The 18,985-nt window shown below is 42.8% G+C and overlaps 1 protein-coding gene across 1 annotated transcript in view; it reads left to right on the top strand.

Annotated features, from left to right (window-relative positions):
- The first annotated feature begins 805 nt into the window (after positions 1-805).
- Positions 806-18,985, top strand: part of KCNH5 (potassium voltage-gated channel subfamily H member 5) — a 160,264-nt gene continuing 142,084 nt past the window's right edge. The window contains exons 1-2 of the mRNA XM_061376495.1: positions 806-913; positions 13,963-14,086. Of these exons, the coding sequence (XP_061232479.1) occupies positions 841-913; positions 13,963-14,086 (197 nt within the window). The 5' untranslated portion in view covers positions 806-840. The remainder of the gene's footprint in view (positions 914-13,962; positions 14,087-18,985) is intronic.

Here is an 18,985-nt window from a genome sequence, read left to right as displayed (position 1 = left end):
CTTACACAGAAATAAGCGTGTGGCGTTTCGCTGCACTGACTCATCACGGACTCCCGGGCTTCGGCACCGGAGTAATACGGTAGAGCTGTGTCTGAATAAAATGATGGAAAACAGGACTCCGGCCCCAAATCTGCCTCCTGTTGCGTCCTTCTCACGGCTGCTCTCACAGGGAGCAGGAGGAATCCTCAAAAAAAAACAAAACAAAACAAAACCAAATAAAAAATGGTTGACTTCACGCAAGGCTGGAATTTGACGTGTTACCTTGCACTTTTTGGTCATCATTTGTGGGCAAAGCGCAGCCACCTTCCGCTGTGTCATGCAGCATTTCGTAGTCTGCTTTCCCCCAGACCCTCCCGTTAAGAGCGCGGGAATGCTGTCTCAAAAGATAATACATTGTACAGGGGCCAGAGGCTTTGGGGGTCTGGTTCACCCAGGGAACAGGCAAAACTCCCACGGGTGTCCCGGAGAGCCACCTCGGGGCCAGCCAGGCAAAGATGCTTCTCGGGGCACGGCACAGGGCGCGACCCGCGAGGCTCCGCTCCCCCCTCCGCCCCTGTCCCGGAGCGGCCCTGCTCGGCGGCAGGGCGGGCGCGCAGGCGCGGGGTGGGGGGGCTGGGGGGCGGGCGGTGGCGCTCGGCGGTTCCGTGCGCTGCGCGGCCCCAGTCCGCGCTGCAGCCGCCGCGGGGGCGCCACTACCATGAGCGGCCGCGCCCGCCCCTGCGCGACTCACGGGCACCGGGCGCACCAGCCGCCTCCGGGCCCCCCCCGCTGCCGCCGCGGCCGCCGCTGCCGCCGCCGCCGCTGCCGCGCACTCCCGGCCCCCGAGCCCGGCGCTGCAGGATGCCGGGGGGCAAGAGAGGGCTGGTGGCACCGCAGAACACCTTCCTGGAGAACATCGTCCGGCGCTCAAGCGGTGAGAAATTCCCGCCATCCATCCATCCATCTATCCATCCGTCCATCCCTCCATCCCTCCGTCCGTCCATTCTTCCCTCCGTCCCCGCGGCGGCTCCTCGGGGCACGGAGCCGCCGCACCCGCTGCCCCGCTGCAGTCTGTGCCAAAGCTTTGCCTTCAAGGAACGGGGTCTCTACTGTGCCCCGCCAGGCTCCGCTGGAGCCAGCCCTTCACCAGCCTGTCGCTGTCCCCCTCCGTTTCTTTTTACCTCGTTATCGGTACTGCTGCTTCTGAGAATAAGTGGTCATCATTTGCATTTCTAATTCTCTCTGCTCATAGTGTCCTTTTTTTTTTTTTTTTTTTTTTTTTTTTCATTCTTCATAGAATCATGGAATGGTTTGGGTTGGAAGAGACCTTAAAGATCTTATAGTTCCATCCCTGTTGCAATGGTCAGGGACATCTTCCACTACTAGATCAGGTTGCTCAAAGCACCATCCAACCTGGGCTTAAAAATGCATCCATAACTTTTGTTCCTTGTGCTCTTCTTGTTCTTTAGCTCTGTAGTAATTGGGCTTGCAACTGTTTTCATTCAGGGTTTCAGAGTCTTTGTAATTCTGTAGCACTTAAAGGTGCTGGGAAGGAGAATGAGGGAATGACTGTGATTAGGATGATGGTAGTCCTGGGGCTGTGCAGTATGCAAAGAACTCCCTTCACTTGCTCATCTACAGCTCCTTGTTAGGTGGATGTTTACAGGACTGGTTCAGGACTGCATGGCTGTCAAATTATTCCTTGTTTTGGAGTTAATTTTATCCTTTGATCCAGTGCAAAGCACCAATCAAGAGTACTGTGTACAGCTCCATTAAAGTTAGTGTGGCTGCAGACTGCCGTCTCTCTAGATGTATTAATGTAGATGCTGCTCTAGGCAAATCTTGTGCTAGTTACATTACTTTATTTATGTCATTTTTGTACTGACACCTAACTACTGAAACATACAAGTGTTTGCACAAATGAAGTGAGGTAAGAAACCTTGACTTTGAATATGCTAAAAGATATCTTGTTGGACAGCTCAAGTTTAGGGTGACCCTGCCATACCAAACACTGCTGTGTAGGTTTGCATCTGGGGACGTGAATGGGAAAGGTGAACATAGCAGAGTGTTGAGCAAAGCTGCCACATGTATTGTTTATCAAGACATTAATGTGACGTGAAATCGTGCTGAAAAGTGTTCCCTTCCACCTTTCTATTGCATGACTCTGGATTTACCTCGCATTCATGGTCTGGACCTAATGAGGTATGGACCTAACATGGTCTGGACCTAACATGGTCTGGTGTGTTGATTATATGGCAGGTGGTGAATTAATGATTCGTTGACTTCCATGGGAGCAGGAGTGGGATAAGGACTTAGAATTTGTTTTAAAATATTTTATGTTAAAACGGCAGCCTTGTATTAAGCCATCAACTGTTTTTTTGGTGGGGGCTTCATCCCTTTGGTGTTGCCTCTGTCAGTTGTGTGGTCGGTACCTGACTCCTCGTCAAGCTCTGTAGCTGCATGATTACCAAGAGCTAGTTTCCCACAATAGTGTATTTATTTAGCAGAATATTAAATGCAAGCTTAATTAATAGGGGTTCATATAGCACTTTCCCTCTGACAATTTCAAAGTGCCTGTGGATTTTAATTACACTTCACAGCTCAGTGTGGAAGAGGACACACAGAGGCATTCCTAACTTGTTCTTTGAATTGTGGCGCAAATGGGGGCTCAGAGCATCACAGCTGTTTTCCCAAGGTCATGGGGCGAGTCCATGGCAGAGCTGGGAACACGGTCTGGGATTGCTATGCTTTTGTATCATGCTTTAATTAAATCACATGTCGTCCCTGGTGAAAGCTCAGTAAAGCTTTGAGATGTCAAAAACTGTAAAAGCTCAGAAGGCTTTTGAACATTATACTTTAAAAGCGTATATTCCCCTCCAGATTTAACCTGGTCTAATTTAGGAGCATTAAATCATGCTGATCTGGTCATTCATTCTGCTTTTTCTCTGCCACTGATGATGCCTATACATGATGCTACAGAGGTAAATATGCCCGTTGGACAAGGTGAAAAGTGGATTGGGAATTTAACTCATTTAAGTGGTCAGTACTGTGCCCTGAAACATGATTTAGTTCTTATTTTTGTCATCCAGGACATAACCTTATTTGTCCTTTATAGAAATAGTAATTTTCATTGGATTCAGTGCTGTTTAATCCAAACTTAATGGCATGCAGTAGGGCAAATCTGATTCCAGTGTCTACTGCTAGTGCTCGGTAGAAGACAAGGATTTGATCTGCTGACTCTGTGCAGGCTTTTGTTTTTATACTTGGATTCACCAGTTTCTGAGAGATTTTTCATTGACAAGCTGAGAAATAGGATGAAGGAAATACTGATGATTGTTTTTTAAAATACATTTTCATCATCCTCAAAAAGAGCTCTTTTATCACCTTTACTGGTTAAAGGACATGCTCTTTTGAGATTTCTCACAGTTATGCAATCCTGTTTCATTCTTGACAATAAATCTTAACAACGAGGAGAAGGTTAGCAGGTAGAGGTAATATCTTCTATTGGGCAACAGGTACGGCTGGAAAAATTAGACAGGTATTTCAGCAGATAGGCTCTTCTTTAAGAGCATGGAAGCAACAGTTTCAAAATGAAATGTAGCTGGAGTCTAATTAATTAAAGTTGCCAGAGATGGTTTTAAATAACAAAATTTATAGACAAAATTGCAATAATTTTAAAATATGGAGAGTTAGAACTTGCATAGTGGGAACATGGTGTGCAGGGTGGTGGCCACCTTGGTGTTTAAAGCAGTCATATAGTCAATTTTCAGCATTATTTACTTATTTTCTGTTTAATTTTGTGAACCTTTCCTTTTTGCTCTAGCTTTGGCTGCAAATGAGGTTAAAACCATGGGAGGAACTATCATGGCAAGCCAGTCATAAGCAAAGTGTCAAAGATCTGAGCAGAAAGAAGGGGGTGGCAATAGCTCTTCTGCCCTCTGTATGGAGAGGTGAAATTTCTGGGCTACCCTGCCAAGTTGTTCCACTCCCAGCCAACGTGTTTGAGAAGGATGGAGCAACTGCCAAAGCTATGGGATGGGTCAGGGAGAGGTCCCACAGTGTCCCTTTGCCCAGGGAACCTCTCTTTTGGAGGCAAATTTACACCTTGGAGCTTATGAAGTGTTTTAGGGCAGGAGTGTACTTTGTTTTTTGGGCAGCAGCAGAGTACAGTTGTTTCTCAAAGCCTTTGGGGGGGGACAGTAACCTTTGAGCTGCTTAGTGGGTTCTTTGCCCACACCTCAGCTGAGTTCTGCTTGAGCAGAGACAAAGTCTGCGGGAGAAGCAGGGGGATCTGTTAGGCCACGTTGGTAAAAAGGGCCAAGCCCTCAGGATACACATACCTATCTTCTGGCTAATCTCAGTGCACTCTCCAATCTTTCTTCTTCTTTTAAAGCACAGTGAAAATACATCCAGTAAAGGTCTTATCTGAGGCTCACAAAGATTGATACGATCTTACTACAGTCTTGAGTGTGCCCTGGATCTTAGGAACACCAGGTCTTTTGCTGAGCTGAAAAAAGTGTTTTGTGAGAGCACTGGGTTAAATCACATTAAGGTAACTGCCTCTTACTGCCATTAGTATTTTGGACATTTAATAAGGGCCTTCCTTAGGGCAGTGTTCTCTCCTAAAATGTTCTCAGCAGTCTGTGCCCGTTATTGTTAATATTATTGGTTGACCCTTTAGTGCATTCGGAGCTTGCTGATACTGACCTTGGCTCAGCATCGTCGAGGTGTCATAGGTACAGAATTGGGCAAGTCTTCAGAGCAGGGCTGGGATTCATGGACCTGGCAGGCATATAGAGCAATTCAGTGAGTTGAGCCTTGCACACAGGGGCAAGAGAATATGTTTATCTTGCTTGTCCATCTTCACTCTTCACATATTCTAGCAACAAAAGCATTAGGCCTATGTTAATGGTATGATTTGCTTTCATGGTAGAGGGTGAGTTTGGGAAAGATTAACTCTGGGGCTTTGCAGCAATATGCAATAAAGAGTGCTAACAGGCTGGAAGAGGGACTTAATTTAGTGGAAGATCATATATAATCTTACCTATATGGTAAGAGTTATAATTATTGGTTACTGTTTCTGTTTCAATAACTCTTAGAAGCTTCCTCAGGAAAATGAGTCTTTCAGGTCCTTCACAAGTGTATTTTGACGCTTGTGCTGAAATCTTGGCTCCGCAAGGCCTGCATGGGAATTTTATCATGAGCTTTAATGAAGCTAGCATTTAATTCCTGGCCTTTTTCAGCTTTGTGCCATGTTTCTACAAAGCAGTTCCTTCAGACAGAGCTTTACACTCTGCTGGGTCCCTGTGACTTTGAAGGACGAAAGGATCTGCCCTCGGTACAGGCGACTGGGTTGTAAAGGGAGGTTAGCCAGGAAAGGGGAGGGAAATGAGACTCACATCTGTAGTGCTAAGACACTTTTAATTTTTATTATACTAGTATTATAGATAAAATAAATGTCTATTGTCTTTCCTGTTCTTCTTACTAGCCCATGTAGTGTACCTGATGTCTTACAGGCAGGGTGACAAAATGTTGTTATGGGACATGATACGTGTAGGCTTTGCTCCCCTAAATTTAAACAAAACTGCATTTTCATCTGATCCAAGTGAAGTTACAGACACTGCAGAGAGATTTCTTTAAGGCAAGTTGCTTCAAATTTACACGATGTCTGTCACTGTGGATCTTCTGAAAAAATGTGGACCTCAGCAGTTCCCTAAATCTCTACAGAAGGACACTATAAACTGTGGGGTGAAAGTTTCCACCCTCTGGCTCAGCTGACTGCGGAGAACTTACTGAAGGGATGTCCAAGAAGCTTATGTCATTAGGGCTTTCTTTGGCATTTGAAGGCACAGGGTTCCTTTTGCAGTCTCTAGGACTGCAGGGGGCCTGCTGATACATAAATCAATGCAAAGTGGATTTTTACACAACGCATTACTAGATGGCATTTGTGAGGAGTTTTCAATCACAGGCATCCCGCTTTCCTTAATTCTCAAGTTGGCTTGCTGAATGCAGAAAGATTAAGCATGTCTGACTGCTGCTGAAATTGGGGGACTTTTACATGGCCTAAATTTTTTTATGTGTTTTTTATCATTATGTTGTCAATGGTTATGGTTGTGGCAGCTTTGTACCATCGTTATTAATTTAGAAACCCAAATAATGCAATATCGTTAGCTAAAAGAGTAGCTGGACTTCTTTGAGGTCTGACCAGCTGCTTGTTAAATTGTGGGTCTTTTATTTCTAATATTTCTTGGCGTGAGTATTGCGGGCGGCGGGAGAAACGTAGTGTTCACGGGGACGCTTGAGCGCTGCGGAGCGCTTGCCACAAGAGGTCACTGCAAGAGCTGTTGCATTCCCAGCTTAATCTTGAAATCTGAGAAGAGAAAAAATGGAATTATTGATTTTTTTTATTTTTTTTTAGTAAATATCTAGGTTTTTTATTGCTGTTGGAAGGAGTATGCAGCCAAAGAATAATGTCAGGAAGTTAAGTGAGCTGTGGAAATACATTTAATTAGTATGTTTAACAGGGTACTGTTTGGTGGTTGACTGGGATTTTGAGTTATTCTCCTGGAAAGCTAAGGGAAGAGGATTCTGTGGTTTGATAAAATGAAGTAATGGAAGAAAATTTTGGAGTTAGCACTTTAATGACGTGCTTTTCAGGAAAAATAAGTCTGATTCTTGTTTAATCAGCACTCAAGGACTGGCTGTTTTAAATGCCAAGCCCTGGGTAACCTTAATAGCCAGGGCCCAATCCTGCATGCGGTGGAGGGAAGGAGTCTGACTGCTGGCCCGAAGCAGCACCTTGGTACCCAGCTGGGATCTGAACTGTTGATAGTTTTGCTTCAGCCACTTGCACAGAGAGCGGAGCATGGGAGAGGCAGACAATTCTCTGACAAAACAGGTTTTTGTGAGGTACAGCCAGGCTCTGTGAAACTGCAGCCAGCACTAGCTTCGGGCTGAGTGTTTGCAAGAGGAGCCCCAGTGTCTGAACAACTACTATTACTGCAATTTTCTCATCTGGGAATGTGAAGGAAGCACTCTCATTTGTATAAAGCTAGAAATCTGATTTTTGGTTACTGCCTGAGGGTGCCTGTGCACCTGGAGTGACAACTACAGAGTTCTCCAGTTTAAATTTAGTCTTGCTACATCTATGTTATATTCTGCATAATTTTAACAGTGAACAGATTCAGAGGTGGACTTTAGATGGTAACTGGGATACGTGAGGATTAGTTTAACTCTAGGACAAATGAATGTGTGGGCAGGCATCTCACAGGGATGCTCTCTTGTCCTTATTGACTCAAAACTCTTCCTGTGGTCAACGATGTTGTGCCACAGTAAAGGCAGGGGACTGTGCTGTCTGTGGTCTTTGACATTCAGGATGACTAAAGTTAATTTTTTAAGTTTTTAGGAGGTAAATTTCAGACAGACTCTAATCTTTCCTCTTGAGCTCACTTGCTAAATTGCTGAAAGCTGCTGTGTTCCCAGCTAAGTGATTTACCCATGGATTTAATATTTCAGCCAATGCTGGATTATTTATCTTTTGTTTTATTTGAGGTGCATTTATTTGGGGCAGGAAGTAGATCATTTTAGCATAGTTGGTACAGTGGCATCTTGCACTGGGTTTAGTCTTTGCATTTTCATAATATGAATATTAAATAAAAACAACACTGGTACAGAAAGGTGACGTAAAGAGTTAGTCCTTTGAGAATTTTTTTCAGGCAATCAACACAATGCGCTGAATAAATTGGATGACACTGATGTTTTGCCTGCTTTAAAGACACTGGGGAAATGATAGCTTTGCTAGAAAACAGTAGTGTGGCTTTATAGTGAGGAGTACAAAGTGCTGGTGGAGGTTGCTCCTTTAAGCACAGCAGTTTGTCTGCAGCTGGCCCTGGAGCTGGAGGGATGCTGTTGCCTACTGAGGCTGATTTTGGAGGGCAGTGCCTTCCTAAAGGGTTTAATATTTTCTGTTGTATTCTGTGGGGATGCAGTATGTCTTGAGTTGGAGTCACTGTGAACGACACCAGTAAAAGTATGTATTATCAGGGCTGAGACATGATCAGGAAGGCTAAAAGAAAAAGAATGAGAACAGTTTTTAGGATGTCCCTCCCCAACACACATATAGAAGAGCCCAATGAGTTTTTCAAGATGGTTTAAACAAGACTGCAGCAATATTCTAACCCTGTGTAGTTCTAAGGAGAGTAAGCTGACAGCAGTTTATGTGGCTTGGGGCTTTAATAAAACAGCTTTATCAAAAAAGGCAAATTCCAGATGTTTCACAGACCCTGTCAGGGCCAGGCTGCATTTGTCTTCAGTGGAAGGGTGGGAATTCTGAATGACAACCCTGTGTCAAGTTGCTTGAGTTAGGAGTTTATTCCGAGATGGAAACACTGCTGCTTTTTATTATTATAATAATTATTATTACTTGTATTTTGCTGCTTTGTTTTTTCTTAAAAACATCTTTTCCATGGTGACTTTTCTGAAAAGATCGGTTGCCTATCTTTTTGGGATGAGATGGACCCCAAAACAGTGATTGAAACAGTTTTTGTTACAAGTGGTACCCAAGCTTTCTGGAGAAAAGATGATTAGAGACAACATTTCTCACTTGGCTAAGCATATATCCTGGGCTGATTTAGCTGTTCTTGCTCTCCTGTGATTACGTAACATGAATTTTACACTGCTTTGGGCATTTTGTTGGTTAAAAACATTGCTTGCACACTGTGGTCTTTTTTTTTTTTTTTTTTTCCTTTAAACAAAACAAGGCTCAGCGCTGTGTTGAGTATTAGCTACTGCAAGACAAAGTAAGATTAAAGGCTTGTTGTTCTACAGCATAGGCTGCCTTTATACAAAAAGCCTTTTTACAAAGTAAAGGTGCAGCAACAGCAAATATATAATTCTTTTCCTCAACTGTGTTTTCCAACCTGAAATTTTGCTAAGTGCATGCCTCTAATAATTCCTTGTCATCAGTATTAAACCTGCAAATATTTTAACTAATTTAGCTAATTTTAACTAATAAAAAGCCTGCTGACTTCCTAAGAAGAATCTAGCAATTCTGAGACAGGCGACTGCTGGCTGAACTCTGCTTCCCCATGCTCTTAGAGGCAGACCCTGGTGTTTAGATGCATTTAGTCAAAGAACTCTAGGCAACATACAGATTTGTGATTTGGGCTTTCTACAGTATATCAGAAAGGGGGATGGGTGTAGAAAATGGTTGATGGAGGCAACAACATCAAGACAAGTTTAGAAATAATAAAAATTGACTTTTATCTCTAAGGAAATGGGAAGTGGAAACACATTTTCAGGGCATCAGGGAAATCTAAGCAAGGATGAATGCATTACCAGACGTTTCAGGCTAATCATCATGCAAGTTTGAAACTAGCTGCATGTTAATGTTTTCAGAATATAAGATATTACCACATGGTAGTTGCTGAAATCAATGTTTTCCAGTTACTGCTAGCTAAATTCTTTTAAGAAATACTTAAACTTCAGAATACCTCCAATATAATATATTCTTTAAAAAGAATGGTTTGTGGAATATAGCTCTTGTGTATCAAATCCAACTGGAAAACAGCTGTGGACATCCCAGTGCCAGTGTTCTTCCTATGCTTATCACCCTGCAGTTTTCATACTTTTTTCAGCTTTCTCCTGAAGAAGGCACAAAACACTATTCTTATCTGTTGAAAACTAGAGCAGGCTCGGTGAGCCTGCCTCTCCCGTGAAGGGGGTCTGAGCCTGGGTCTGTCTTGCAGAAGACATCTGCAATTGGAGCATCCTTGGCATGTGGCATTGCAGGGCTTATGCCCATGCTTTAGAGAAGGCTGTGTAAAGGTCCTTTGGCTCACTCCAAAGCTATTTGGTATGAACTAACTGATGTTGGGTGTGGGCTATCAGGGAAAGGGGAGGATGAGGAGTGAACCTGGGATTTGATGAGTGAGGTGCATCAAGTGCTTGCCTGCAGTGATGTCTGTGGGGCATGTCCTTGGGCTGCTATTGGGTGAATAGCCATGGTGTGGGTGTTTCCTCCCTGTTACATTCAGTGAGTCTCAATCTACCTCAGGAAGAAGCAAGTCAGTTGGCAACCTGTAGGCAGGTCTGTAGCACACTTGTCTTTCACTGTACCTGGGCTGCTTGAATGAAGACCTGGCTTGTACTAAGAGGCCACTATGGGACTTCACCACAGAGTCATCACAACAGTGCACAAGGGGACATCTGTGTGCCCTTGGCTGAGGGCCCTTGTTTTGGAGCTGCTAGCAAAGGAAGAACATGCAGCCAGTTGTGTTTGGAAGGGAGCAGACTCCTCGTTTTTGATGTTAAGCTGTCCTATGACAACTGGAGATGGAGACAAAATGTGGTTTTTTTCAATCCTTACTTCTTACACGAGGTTTAAGCAGCCAGCTGTGAATTGAACAGAGTGGAATTTGATATAATCAGACTGATGGAAGTTTTAACCCAAGACACAACTGTGATTGGCCTTTCTTAGTGAGGAAACCATGTAACTGAGTTGTAGAAATATGGAAGTCAGGCATGCAGATGGATTTAGTCCAGGACCGTCTATCAGGACTGAACCTTAAGGGAGGCAACTGCAGAAATGGACTTCATGAGTAGTTAGTGGTGATGAAACGATATAAAACAGTCTCTTCTCCAAGTATGTAAAACTCCTAGAAACCCTAAGGTGGTATTTTCTACTACAGAGTCTCTGTCTGTCAAGGTTAGGCCCAAAATGGAGACATGTTAGAGAATATACAAGGAGTCACAGCAGAGGATTCAAAACAAAAACTCCTCCATGTCCCTTTGCACTTGGCTAAAAAAAAGAGGTTTTCTCAAAGTGTCCTGTCACCCAGTACATAGTTTGGTTGTTTACAGCTGGGGGTGGTCTGCCTAATGTAGGGTTAAATCTGCCTGGAGTTTTGATCTGGATAAATTGTAGAAATAGGGAAGAATTGATGTGTTTTGGTTAGAGAAAATAAGATGACTTTTGATAAAATGTATGGTAGGCATGGAGTCCTGTGAATGCTGGGACTTTGGTATACAATAGAAGTCAAGGTTCAGATGCTGACTTGTTCTTCCTTAAATTTTATCAAGCTGCTCACTGAGCAGTGGCATTAATGAAACATAGATTCTTATGGCTTTGTGCCCACAGTTAGATTCATTTGTCCCTAGCTAGATGCAAACATTCATTCAAGATTTTTCTTCGGTTGGAATAGGACACACACATATGTATTCACGTGCTGACTAGGGATGAATAAGCCTTACTTGCTTAGGAGAGAAGGGTAAAAAATGTCAGTGAAACAAAGAAAAACTCATGGGGACAAAAGAAAACATATTCTAAGATCTCATCAGATTTCTAACACATGTACTATATATATCTGATCTAACCTTACAAATACCATGGATACTTCTAGTATCTATTTTTTTCATTGTTAAAAATTCCATAGTTTGGCTTTACATTTTGTTCCCTCCCAAGTTTCTGGTGGATTTGATCAGTTTAGTGAATGCATGCCTTATCAAATATTGTGAGACCCTGAGGTGTAAAGAATAGAAGACAACCTTTAAGTGCGGTATGTCATCTTGTTGGTTGCTGGGTGCAACAGATCATCCTCTGTGTACTCTGTGTCTGAAACAGTTATGTGGTGGGAATACACAATCAAGATTATGTCTGTTGGTTGGAGAGGCTTCAAAGCAGGGTTATTTGCTTTTGGACTGTGGTCCTCTGCGGAGAACCCAGATGTGCACGGCATCCACGAGTGAGTTTGGTATTACAGTCTCTCACTGCCCTGGTTGTGCTAATTATATCAGAATATGCAAGCAAAACTTTGGCAAGAGGTAATCCTGCAAATAAATCTCTTTTCAAATCTAACCAGAGGACTTGTAATATTGGTTGTTTCCCTTCGGGGTGGGAAATTAAGAATTATTTATGCTCCCATCCTCTCCAGCTGCTGGGGTGCAGTTGTGGTAGGGTGGCCACCGTGAGGGGAGCCCAGTGGATTTGGGGGCTGGTGGTGCCTCCCAAACTGGAGAAGATGCAAGGCTGTGTTAACATCAGTACAATGGGAACCCGTTGGTTTCCAGGGCTTGGGAAGTTCCCTGTGTTATTATCTGCCCTGTGCTGAAGAAAGCTGGGCTGAGTCCCTGCTGCAGAAAGGGCTGTGGAAAGCCAGGAAGATCTCAATGTAATGCTCAGGCTTTACTCTGTGTCTGCTGCAGCTTGTAGTGAGGGCATCTCCCTTCAGGTAGAAAAGTGAATTTTTAAAGTTGGCATTTAGGGTTAAGAATATTTGTGATGGATTCAAATAAATTCTTTGAGCATAAAGGGGTTGGATTTCACAAAATCTCAACTTCTGTTCATGACATCAGTTGTCTTCGAAATATTTTTTGATCTGCTCTTCTACAGAAAATCCAATAATTTCCAGATTATTATTTTTTTTTTAATTCATGCTTATAAAGAAAAAAGAAAGATATACTGGGTTTTTTTGGTACACTTCCTTTTTTCAACAGTATAATGTTAGCATAATGTAAAACCCAGTCATGGTTATAAATACGTGCAAGAGGGGCATGAGTAGCTCATGTAAAAACTGTGTCACTGTCACATGAAAGTGAATGTATGCACCTGAGTACATATCTGTAAGTAATTGGCATAACCATGCTTTGGCTATCATGTGGAAAATTTGTAAAACATCTCCTTAATTTCCTCCTCCTTCCTCCCCCCCCAGCAAGAATTGCTGAAAAGAACATTTCCTATAATTTCTATACAGCGGTGATTGTTAATAGTTATTTTTTAAAAGCTTCTTAGCATCAATGAATGGGACTAGTTAGTTCCATAGCTGCAGTCAAAATGAAATTGAAAACTCACAGTAAAAATAAAGAAAACTCTGAAGATCATCACAGACTACAAATTGAGAACCTCTATTTAAGTGAGACTATTATTTCTGAAACAAAATTAGGGATGTTTACAGTCTCAATGCACATAACATCCCACAACATTGTGTTTAAGCAAAATGGTTATTTTCTTCTTTGAAAATGCCTTGCTAAAAGCAGGGATGGAAGAATCTTTCCGAACTAGTGAATAAAACTATTTTAAGACTAACTCATAATGTGTTGGTGCCAGTCCATGTGTATAAACTGTAGGCACTGACTGAAAGAATAGATGACTGAAACGATATTTAAACCTGATTTCAGCCTCCTAGAAATACTCTCTGACCGTATTTTGTAATAACAGCTCTGAATACATGTTACTAGGATGAGCCAAACCCACCTATGTGCATTTTTAGTAGACCACCACTGGAATTCAGTACCTGTTTTGTGCTATTTCAACATTTAAGTCCCTTTGGCACTCATTACTTCCCCAATCATGCTGAATTTCCACATGGGTCACTTGGTATTTACACTCACAGGCATGATGTGGCTCGTGGTGTGCCACAAGCTGCAGTGGGAACATCAGAACATCTCACCCCTCCCCAGTGGCTCATGATGCTCTCTGTCCCTCATTCAGGGATGCTGCCTGTGTCCTGCAAAACAGACTGAGACCTATCAGTACAAAAAATTTACTTGAAGAAAGAGTTATCATCAGTGTTGGGCACAAATAAAGTTCATAATTTTAAACTCATTTTACAAGTTAATTTAAAGTTGATTTCGTGATATATATAAAATATGAATACCATATAAATATATAAATAATTAAATATAAAATGAAAACCAAACATGACACCTTGCCCAGATGCTTTGAATAAATAGTTAAATTTCTAAGTTGTTTAAATGTTGCTACTTATATCAGTATTTTGGTGTGCAAGAAGCTACTTTTGTTACTAAGTTACCCTGTTACATCACATTTTCTTTTAGGATGCCTATTTTAATTTCAGTTCCCTCTGAAATTTCACACTGTAAGTTGCCATCATGAATAGCTCTGCATCTGTGGTACAACACATGAATTCAATTGTACTTTGCCACTGACATCTGCCCCTTTGTCTCCTTTTCTCTTTCTCTTTGCAGAATCCAGCTTTTTGTTGGGAAATGCCCAGATTGTGGACTGGCCTGTAGTTTATAGTAATGACGGGTTTTGTAAACTTTCCGGATATCATCGAGCTGACGTCATGCAGAAGAGCAGCACTTGCAGGTATGCCAGCTGTCTGTTGCCACTTGCACTTTAAAAACTCTAATCTGCTGAGGACAACGAGGTTTTGCAAAAAGCTATTGATGTAAGAAGAGTGTTGGTTTGTAGAAATGAAAGTATTGAAACAGGCTTTAAAGGAATGAAACCAGAAACTTATCCATGACATGGTAAAGCATTTTGAAATTTATCCTGGCTAATATCAGTACAAATGTGCTGTAGCAAATGATCCAATAAAGAAAGTGGGGTTTTAGGTAATATATTTCAAAGGCTTTTTTTACTTTTTTTTTTTTTTTTTCATTTTAATTCTCCTGCTGTCATGCTAGGAGGTACTGGACTATTCTGTAGCCCATGTTACTTCCTGTTATTTCACACACAGAGAGCACAGTAATGTGCAAACTGCATCTTTATTCCCAAGAGAGTGATTAAGCTGATGATAAATCTACTCTACGCATTGCAACCTTATGGCTTTTTCCTTTTGTTGGTGGTCTCTCAGGAGCGGACAGATATGATTTATGGTTAGACATGCATCTGTGCCTTGTCTGCTGTATCCTTTAAAAGGAGATGGTTTGGGGAAAGGCTAAATCCCTAATGCGTATGAGCCAAGAAAACGGAGACAGAGGCAATAAGGAATGGGTGAGATACACATTTGTTTAGGTTTCCCCTTTATTCAAGGAGCAACCAACTCCAGGGCAGTAGAACGAGGGAGCTGCCTACCTACAGAGATGGCTTTTGTGATATGGGTGCTGCCAGACACTGATCATGGGCTGATGCTTCAGCTGGCAGGAGCAGGGCAGGCAGTGAGCCTGTCCTTGGATGTCAGTCATTGCTAACTCTAAAAAGCAACGGGTGCTGAAGTGTGGTCACTGCTCTCATCTGCTGGGAAGGAGAGGAAGACTTGGGAGTCCAGGATTGCTCTGTGCAGCCAGGTATCCTCTAATGGGTAATGGAGAAGAGACAGGCACATACTACGTCATTCACGTAGTAGCAATAGAGTTGATACACTTAGTGGGGCTGAAAGAAACAGCCTTGTAGCAGCTGTGCTGGATATAAATACATGCTTTCCTCTTTGCTCTTTGCTGTCTTAAATATTGAACTATATAGGTTTGCTGTGAGCCAGCACTTTTATAGTCTGTGCACATTACAGATAATTAAAAATATAGAACAGAAATGTAGGAAAATACTGAGGAAGTAAAGGTTTAGCAATACCTTTCTGGTAATGATTCCCCTGTGCCTTTGCCTCAGATACTGAGAGGATCAAAAAGTTTACTGTATCTGAGTGCTTTTTTGTGAATGTGATGTACTTTAGTTAACATTTGTAAGGATCCTGTTTTGATGGTGTGTTAAGTAAGTCATACAGGTGAATCATACAGATGCAAATCCAAGTGGGAATTATTATGGGAAATGGAATTTGTAGCAGAGATTTTTTTTTTTAGTTTTTTGTTTGTGGTTGTTTTTCCTTTTTTTTGGGGGGGTGGGGTGGGGTTCCTTTAATCTTCATTCTCTACATAAAAACAATGCAAGTCTATCTAGCCCCTGTTCAAGTTGTTATTGTTACTGATCATGAGTGTGATACAGGACAATTTATAAATTTTGCAGTATTTGGTCTGTTTGCCCCTGTCTATAAGATCCAGTGCCTTCAAATCAGTTTCATCCAATATTTTCTCCTGGGTAGTCCAGCGAGTATTCATTATATCTTCTTTCTGTCTGTTCCACCCCGTACCCTACATCGGCTGCTCATATGTCATCATTATATTCAGCTTCAGGTGGTCTTTGCTGATAATGATCACAGGGAGAGGTGGATAAACAGAAGACACTGGAGGTATGAGTGATTTTTTGTTTCAGCTCAGACAATGAATTAGTCCTGTCACGGACTGATCATCCCTTGATATTTCAGTACTCTCATCACCACCAAGCGGCATTCCTCAGGTACCAGTGTTAGGGCAGGCGGTGTTTAACATCTTTGTTGGCAACATAGACAGTGGGATTAAGTGTGCCCTCAGCAAGTTTGGTGGTGACACCAAGCTGTGTGGTTCAGCTCTGGGACACCCTGTCAATGCAGGAGTCACGGACAATGCAGGAACGATCAATGTGATCAGCAAATGCCAATTTATTACAAAGCTTTAACTCCTTATATACCATTTCTTACAGGCACTTACAGTAATTTGGCATATTATGATTGGATGCATAACTTGAAGACCCTTAGCAACTAACATATAATTGGTTAAGCACAGGTGTGAGAACTTGACCTCAAAAGCTTGCCAACAGTCCACAGTTCTCATAACTCAGTGAATTCCAGCTTCTTCTTATCTTGCTTGCTTAAGCTTCCTCGAGCCTCTCATGGCCTTGCTGTATGTTTCAGGATTATTCAGAGTTTATGTACCAATTATCCATTCTCCCGTGAGAACACTGTCTCCACATCTCCCCCTTTTTATTTTATATATCTTTTGGATGACACTACTTGAGCAGGGGATTTGGGCTAGATCATATTTTCAACATATGCCAACTACAGGCTGCTGGACCTGCCCCTTTTTTCTGCTGTATGGCTCTCTGGTAACAGGAGAGGCCATCCCTCACATCAAGGCCTGGCATGGCATGTGTCCTCACCGCTCCACGCCTGCTGGGTTGCAGCCAGCAGTGGAGCTAAAGGTTCTTCTTGGTGGCAAACACAGAGGCCAACCCAGTCTTGCCCTTGATTGTGGTAGCAGGCGTTTGGTCAGTCTCAGTCCTTGCACCTTGTTGTCAATGCAGAGTTTCACCTGTTTCATCCAATAACAAGTCGTTATTATGGCAAGGCACACACACATTTACATTAGCAGAGTAACTATTACAGGGTGCAGCAGCATGTTGAAGATGCTGACGGCAGTGAGGGACCAGCTGAAGAAATTTCTTACCAGTGGAGTTCTCCCACCCTCTTAATTTGTTCCATTACCTGCTTTATAACACTACCATTGTATTAGAATCTTCCTAGCTTTTGCCTTAGCATTTTCTTACAGCTACTGCAGATTCCCATACTCTAACATCTCTTTTACAAGTGACAAATCTATACAATACAAGGTGCAGTTTCTTATTAGCAACTGGCTAGTAAATACAGGTGGTTTTATACACAAAATTAAAGCCTCTAATAATAGCTACTTTACAAGCACACATACTCAAGCTGTTACTATTCAGTTGCCCCCAAATGATTAGCAATCATTGTTTTTTCTCTTCCTCTATCTCATTCTGCTTGGGGTATTCATGTTCAGCTCCTGTAGCTGAGGCATCAGGTTCCTCCATTTGTCTGTCCAGATCATGGCAAGGCTTGACAAACTTTGCAGGCATTCGCCATGGACCTGTAGGCAGGAGGACACAAATATATACCCTCCTCCAGGCTGTCAGTTCTTGAGAAGTAGACAGGTTAAATGAGGAGTTTGCCGCATGTGCCAAGCTTGTGGTTGCACTACCCCTCTCGCTTTTTCAGTTAGCAGTTCTTGTTTCAACCGGTCTATCTGTTCCTCCAAGTTTTGGATTCACCCCCAGGTTACTCTAAACATATTAAGCTTCTTTTGTTTTGTTTTATTTTGTTTTTTCACTCCTCGGCTCTGGTGTCTATCCTGGTCCTTCCGCCGGTGGAGCACCGGGAGCCGAATCAGAGGGCAGCTTCTTTTGAACATAGAGACACTTTTTTTTTGCTCACCCTTCTCGGCAGCAGCTACAAACGCCGGCCTGCTCGGCAGCAGCTACAGCAGCCCGCCTGCTTCAGCAGCAACCATAAATATCTGCCCGAAACCGCACTTTTGCATTAACCCTTTCTTGCCCAAAATGTTAAACTACTATCTATTAGGAACTTTTACATGAAGCCAAAAAAATACACAGAACACCATCTGCCCTCAACACACGCACACACACACCTATGGGATCCCACAAGCACACTCCACACAACTGCAATATTTGAAGCACAAAATCCAGACAATCATTACTCCCACTACACAAACCCACATACAGAACATGGCAAAAGGACCCTGTGGAGACTAACAAGAAAACCAGCTCTGAGAAGCATCATCACAGTGCGAGGTGGCAGGCTCAACCTTAGCGGGCGTCCCCACAGAGGCTCTGCTTTCCCCCACATTGCATGAGGCTTGGGCTTTTATACTGACCAAAATGCACACTCATTTCAACACAGGTGACCAGCCTATGTTGGAAGAAGTGGCCAGCAGTATCTATAAAGGTCTCCAAAGGTCGATAGAAACCCAGACATACTTATATTTACCAACTTCTAGTACATGAGTATCACAGAGAGATTGTATTAAATGAGTTGTATATGGGGTATAAGTCCATGGTCCGTCACAGTCTGCCCGATACCCCTGATAACAGCATATGAGAGACCTTCCCACTGCGGGTCTTGATGCAGAACATACACCACCCGGAAAGCACACAATACGTCTGAATCCCCCACTGGTCTCACTTCTCCCTTTACAGCTGTGGATTTAACATGAGGATCTGGGGGATATGAATCAGGCTCCATTTCCAGATGAATAGGCTCCAGGTCAAAAGGACCATCCAGGTCAGTATCAGAATTATCAGGCATCAGAACCTCAGGACCAGCAGCAGCAGTCTGATGGACGTGCACAGGCTCCTTCTTGGGGTCAATAGGGCCTGAGTCAAAAGGATCATCTTAATCTCTGTCCTCAGTCTTCACAGCAGCGGCGGCAACTGGCAGAGGTTAGGAGGAGGGAGGGAAGGGGGTGCTGGTGGTTTTTTTTTGTTTTGTTTTTTTTTGCCCTTGACTCACCCTTTAAAAGGGGCATGAAATCAGTCAGATCATCATTTGTGATTCCACACAAAGGAACCCTAACCCCTAACCCTAACCCTGTTAATTGCTGGGACAGAGAAAGCAAATTTTTCACAATCGCTTGGGTGTAGAGG

Source organism: Neopsephotus bourkii, unplaced genomic scaffold, assembly GCF_033783945.1.
Source record: "Neopsephotus bourkii isolate Nb327-2 ecotype Australia unplaced genomic scaffold, CSIRO-AGI_Nbou_v1 NB_1707, whole genome shotgun sequence".
NCBI classification, from domain to species: Eukaryota; Metazoa; Chordata; class Aves; order Psittaciformes; family Psittacidae; genus Neopsephotus; species Neopsephotus bourkii.
The sequence above is the reverse complement of the archived record's forward strand: the minus strand, read 5'-3'. Positions and strand labels throughout refer to the sequence as shown.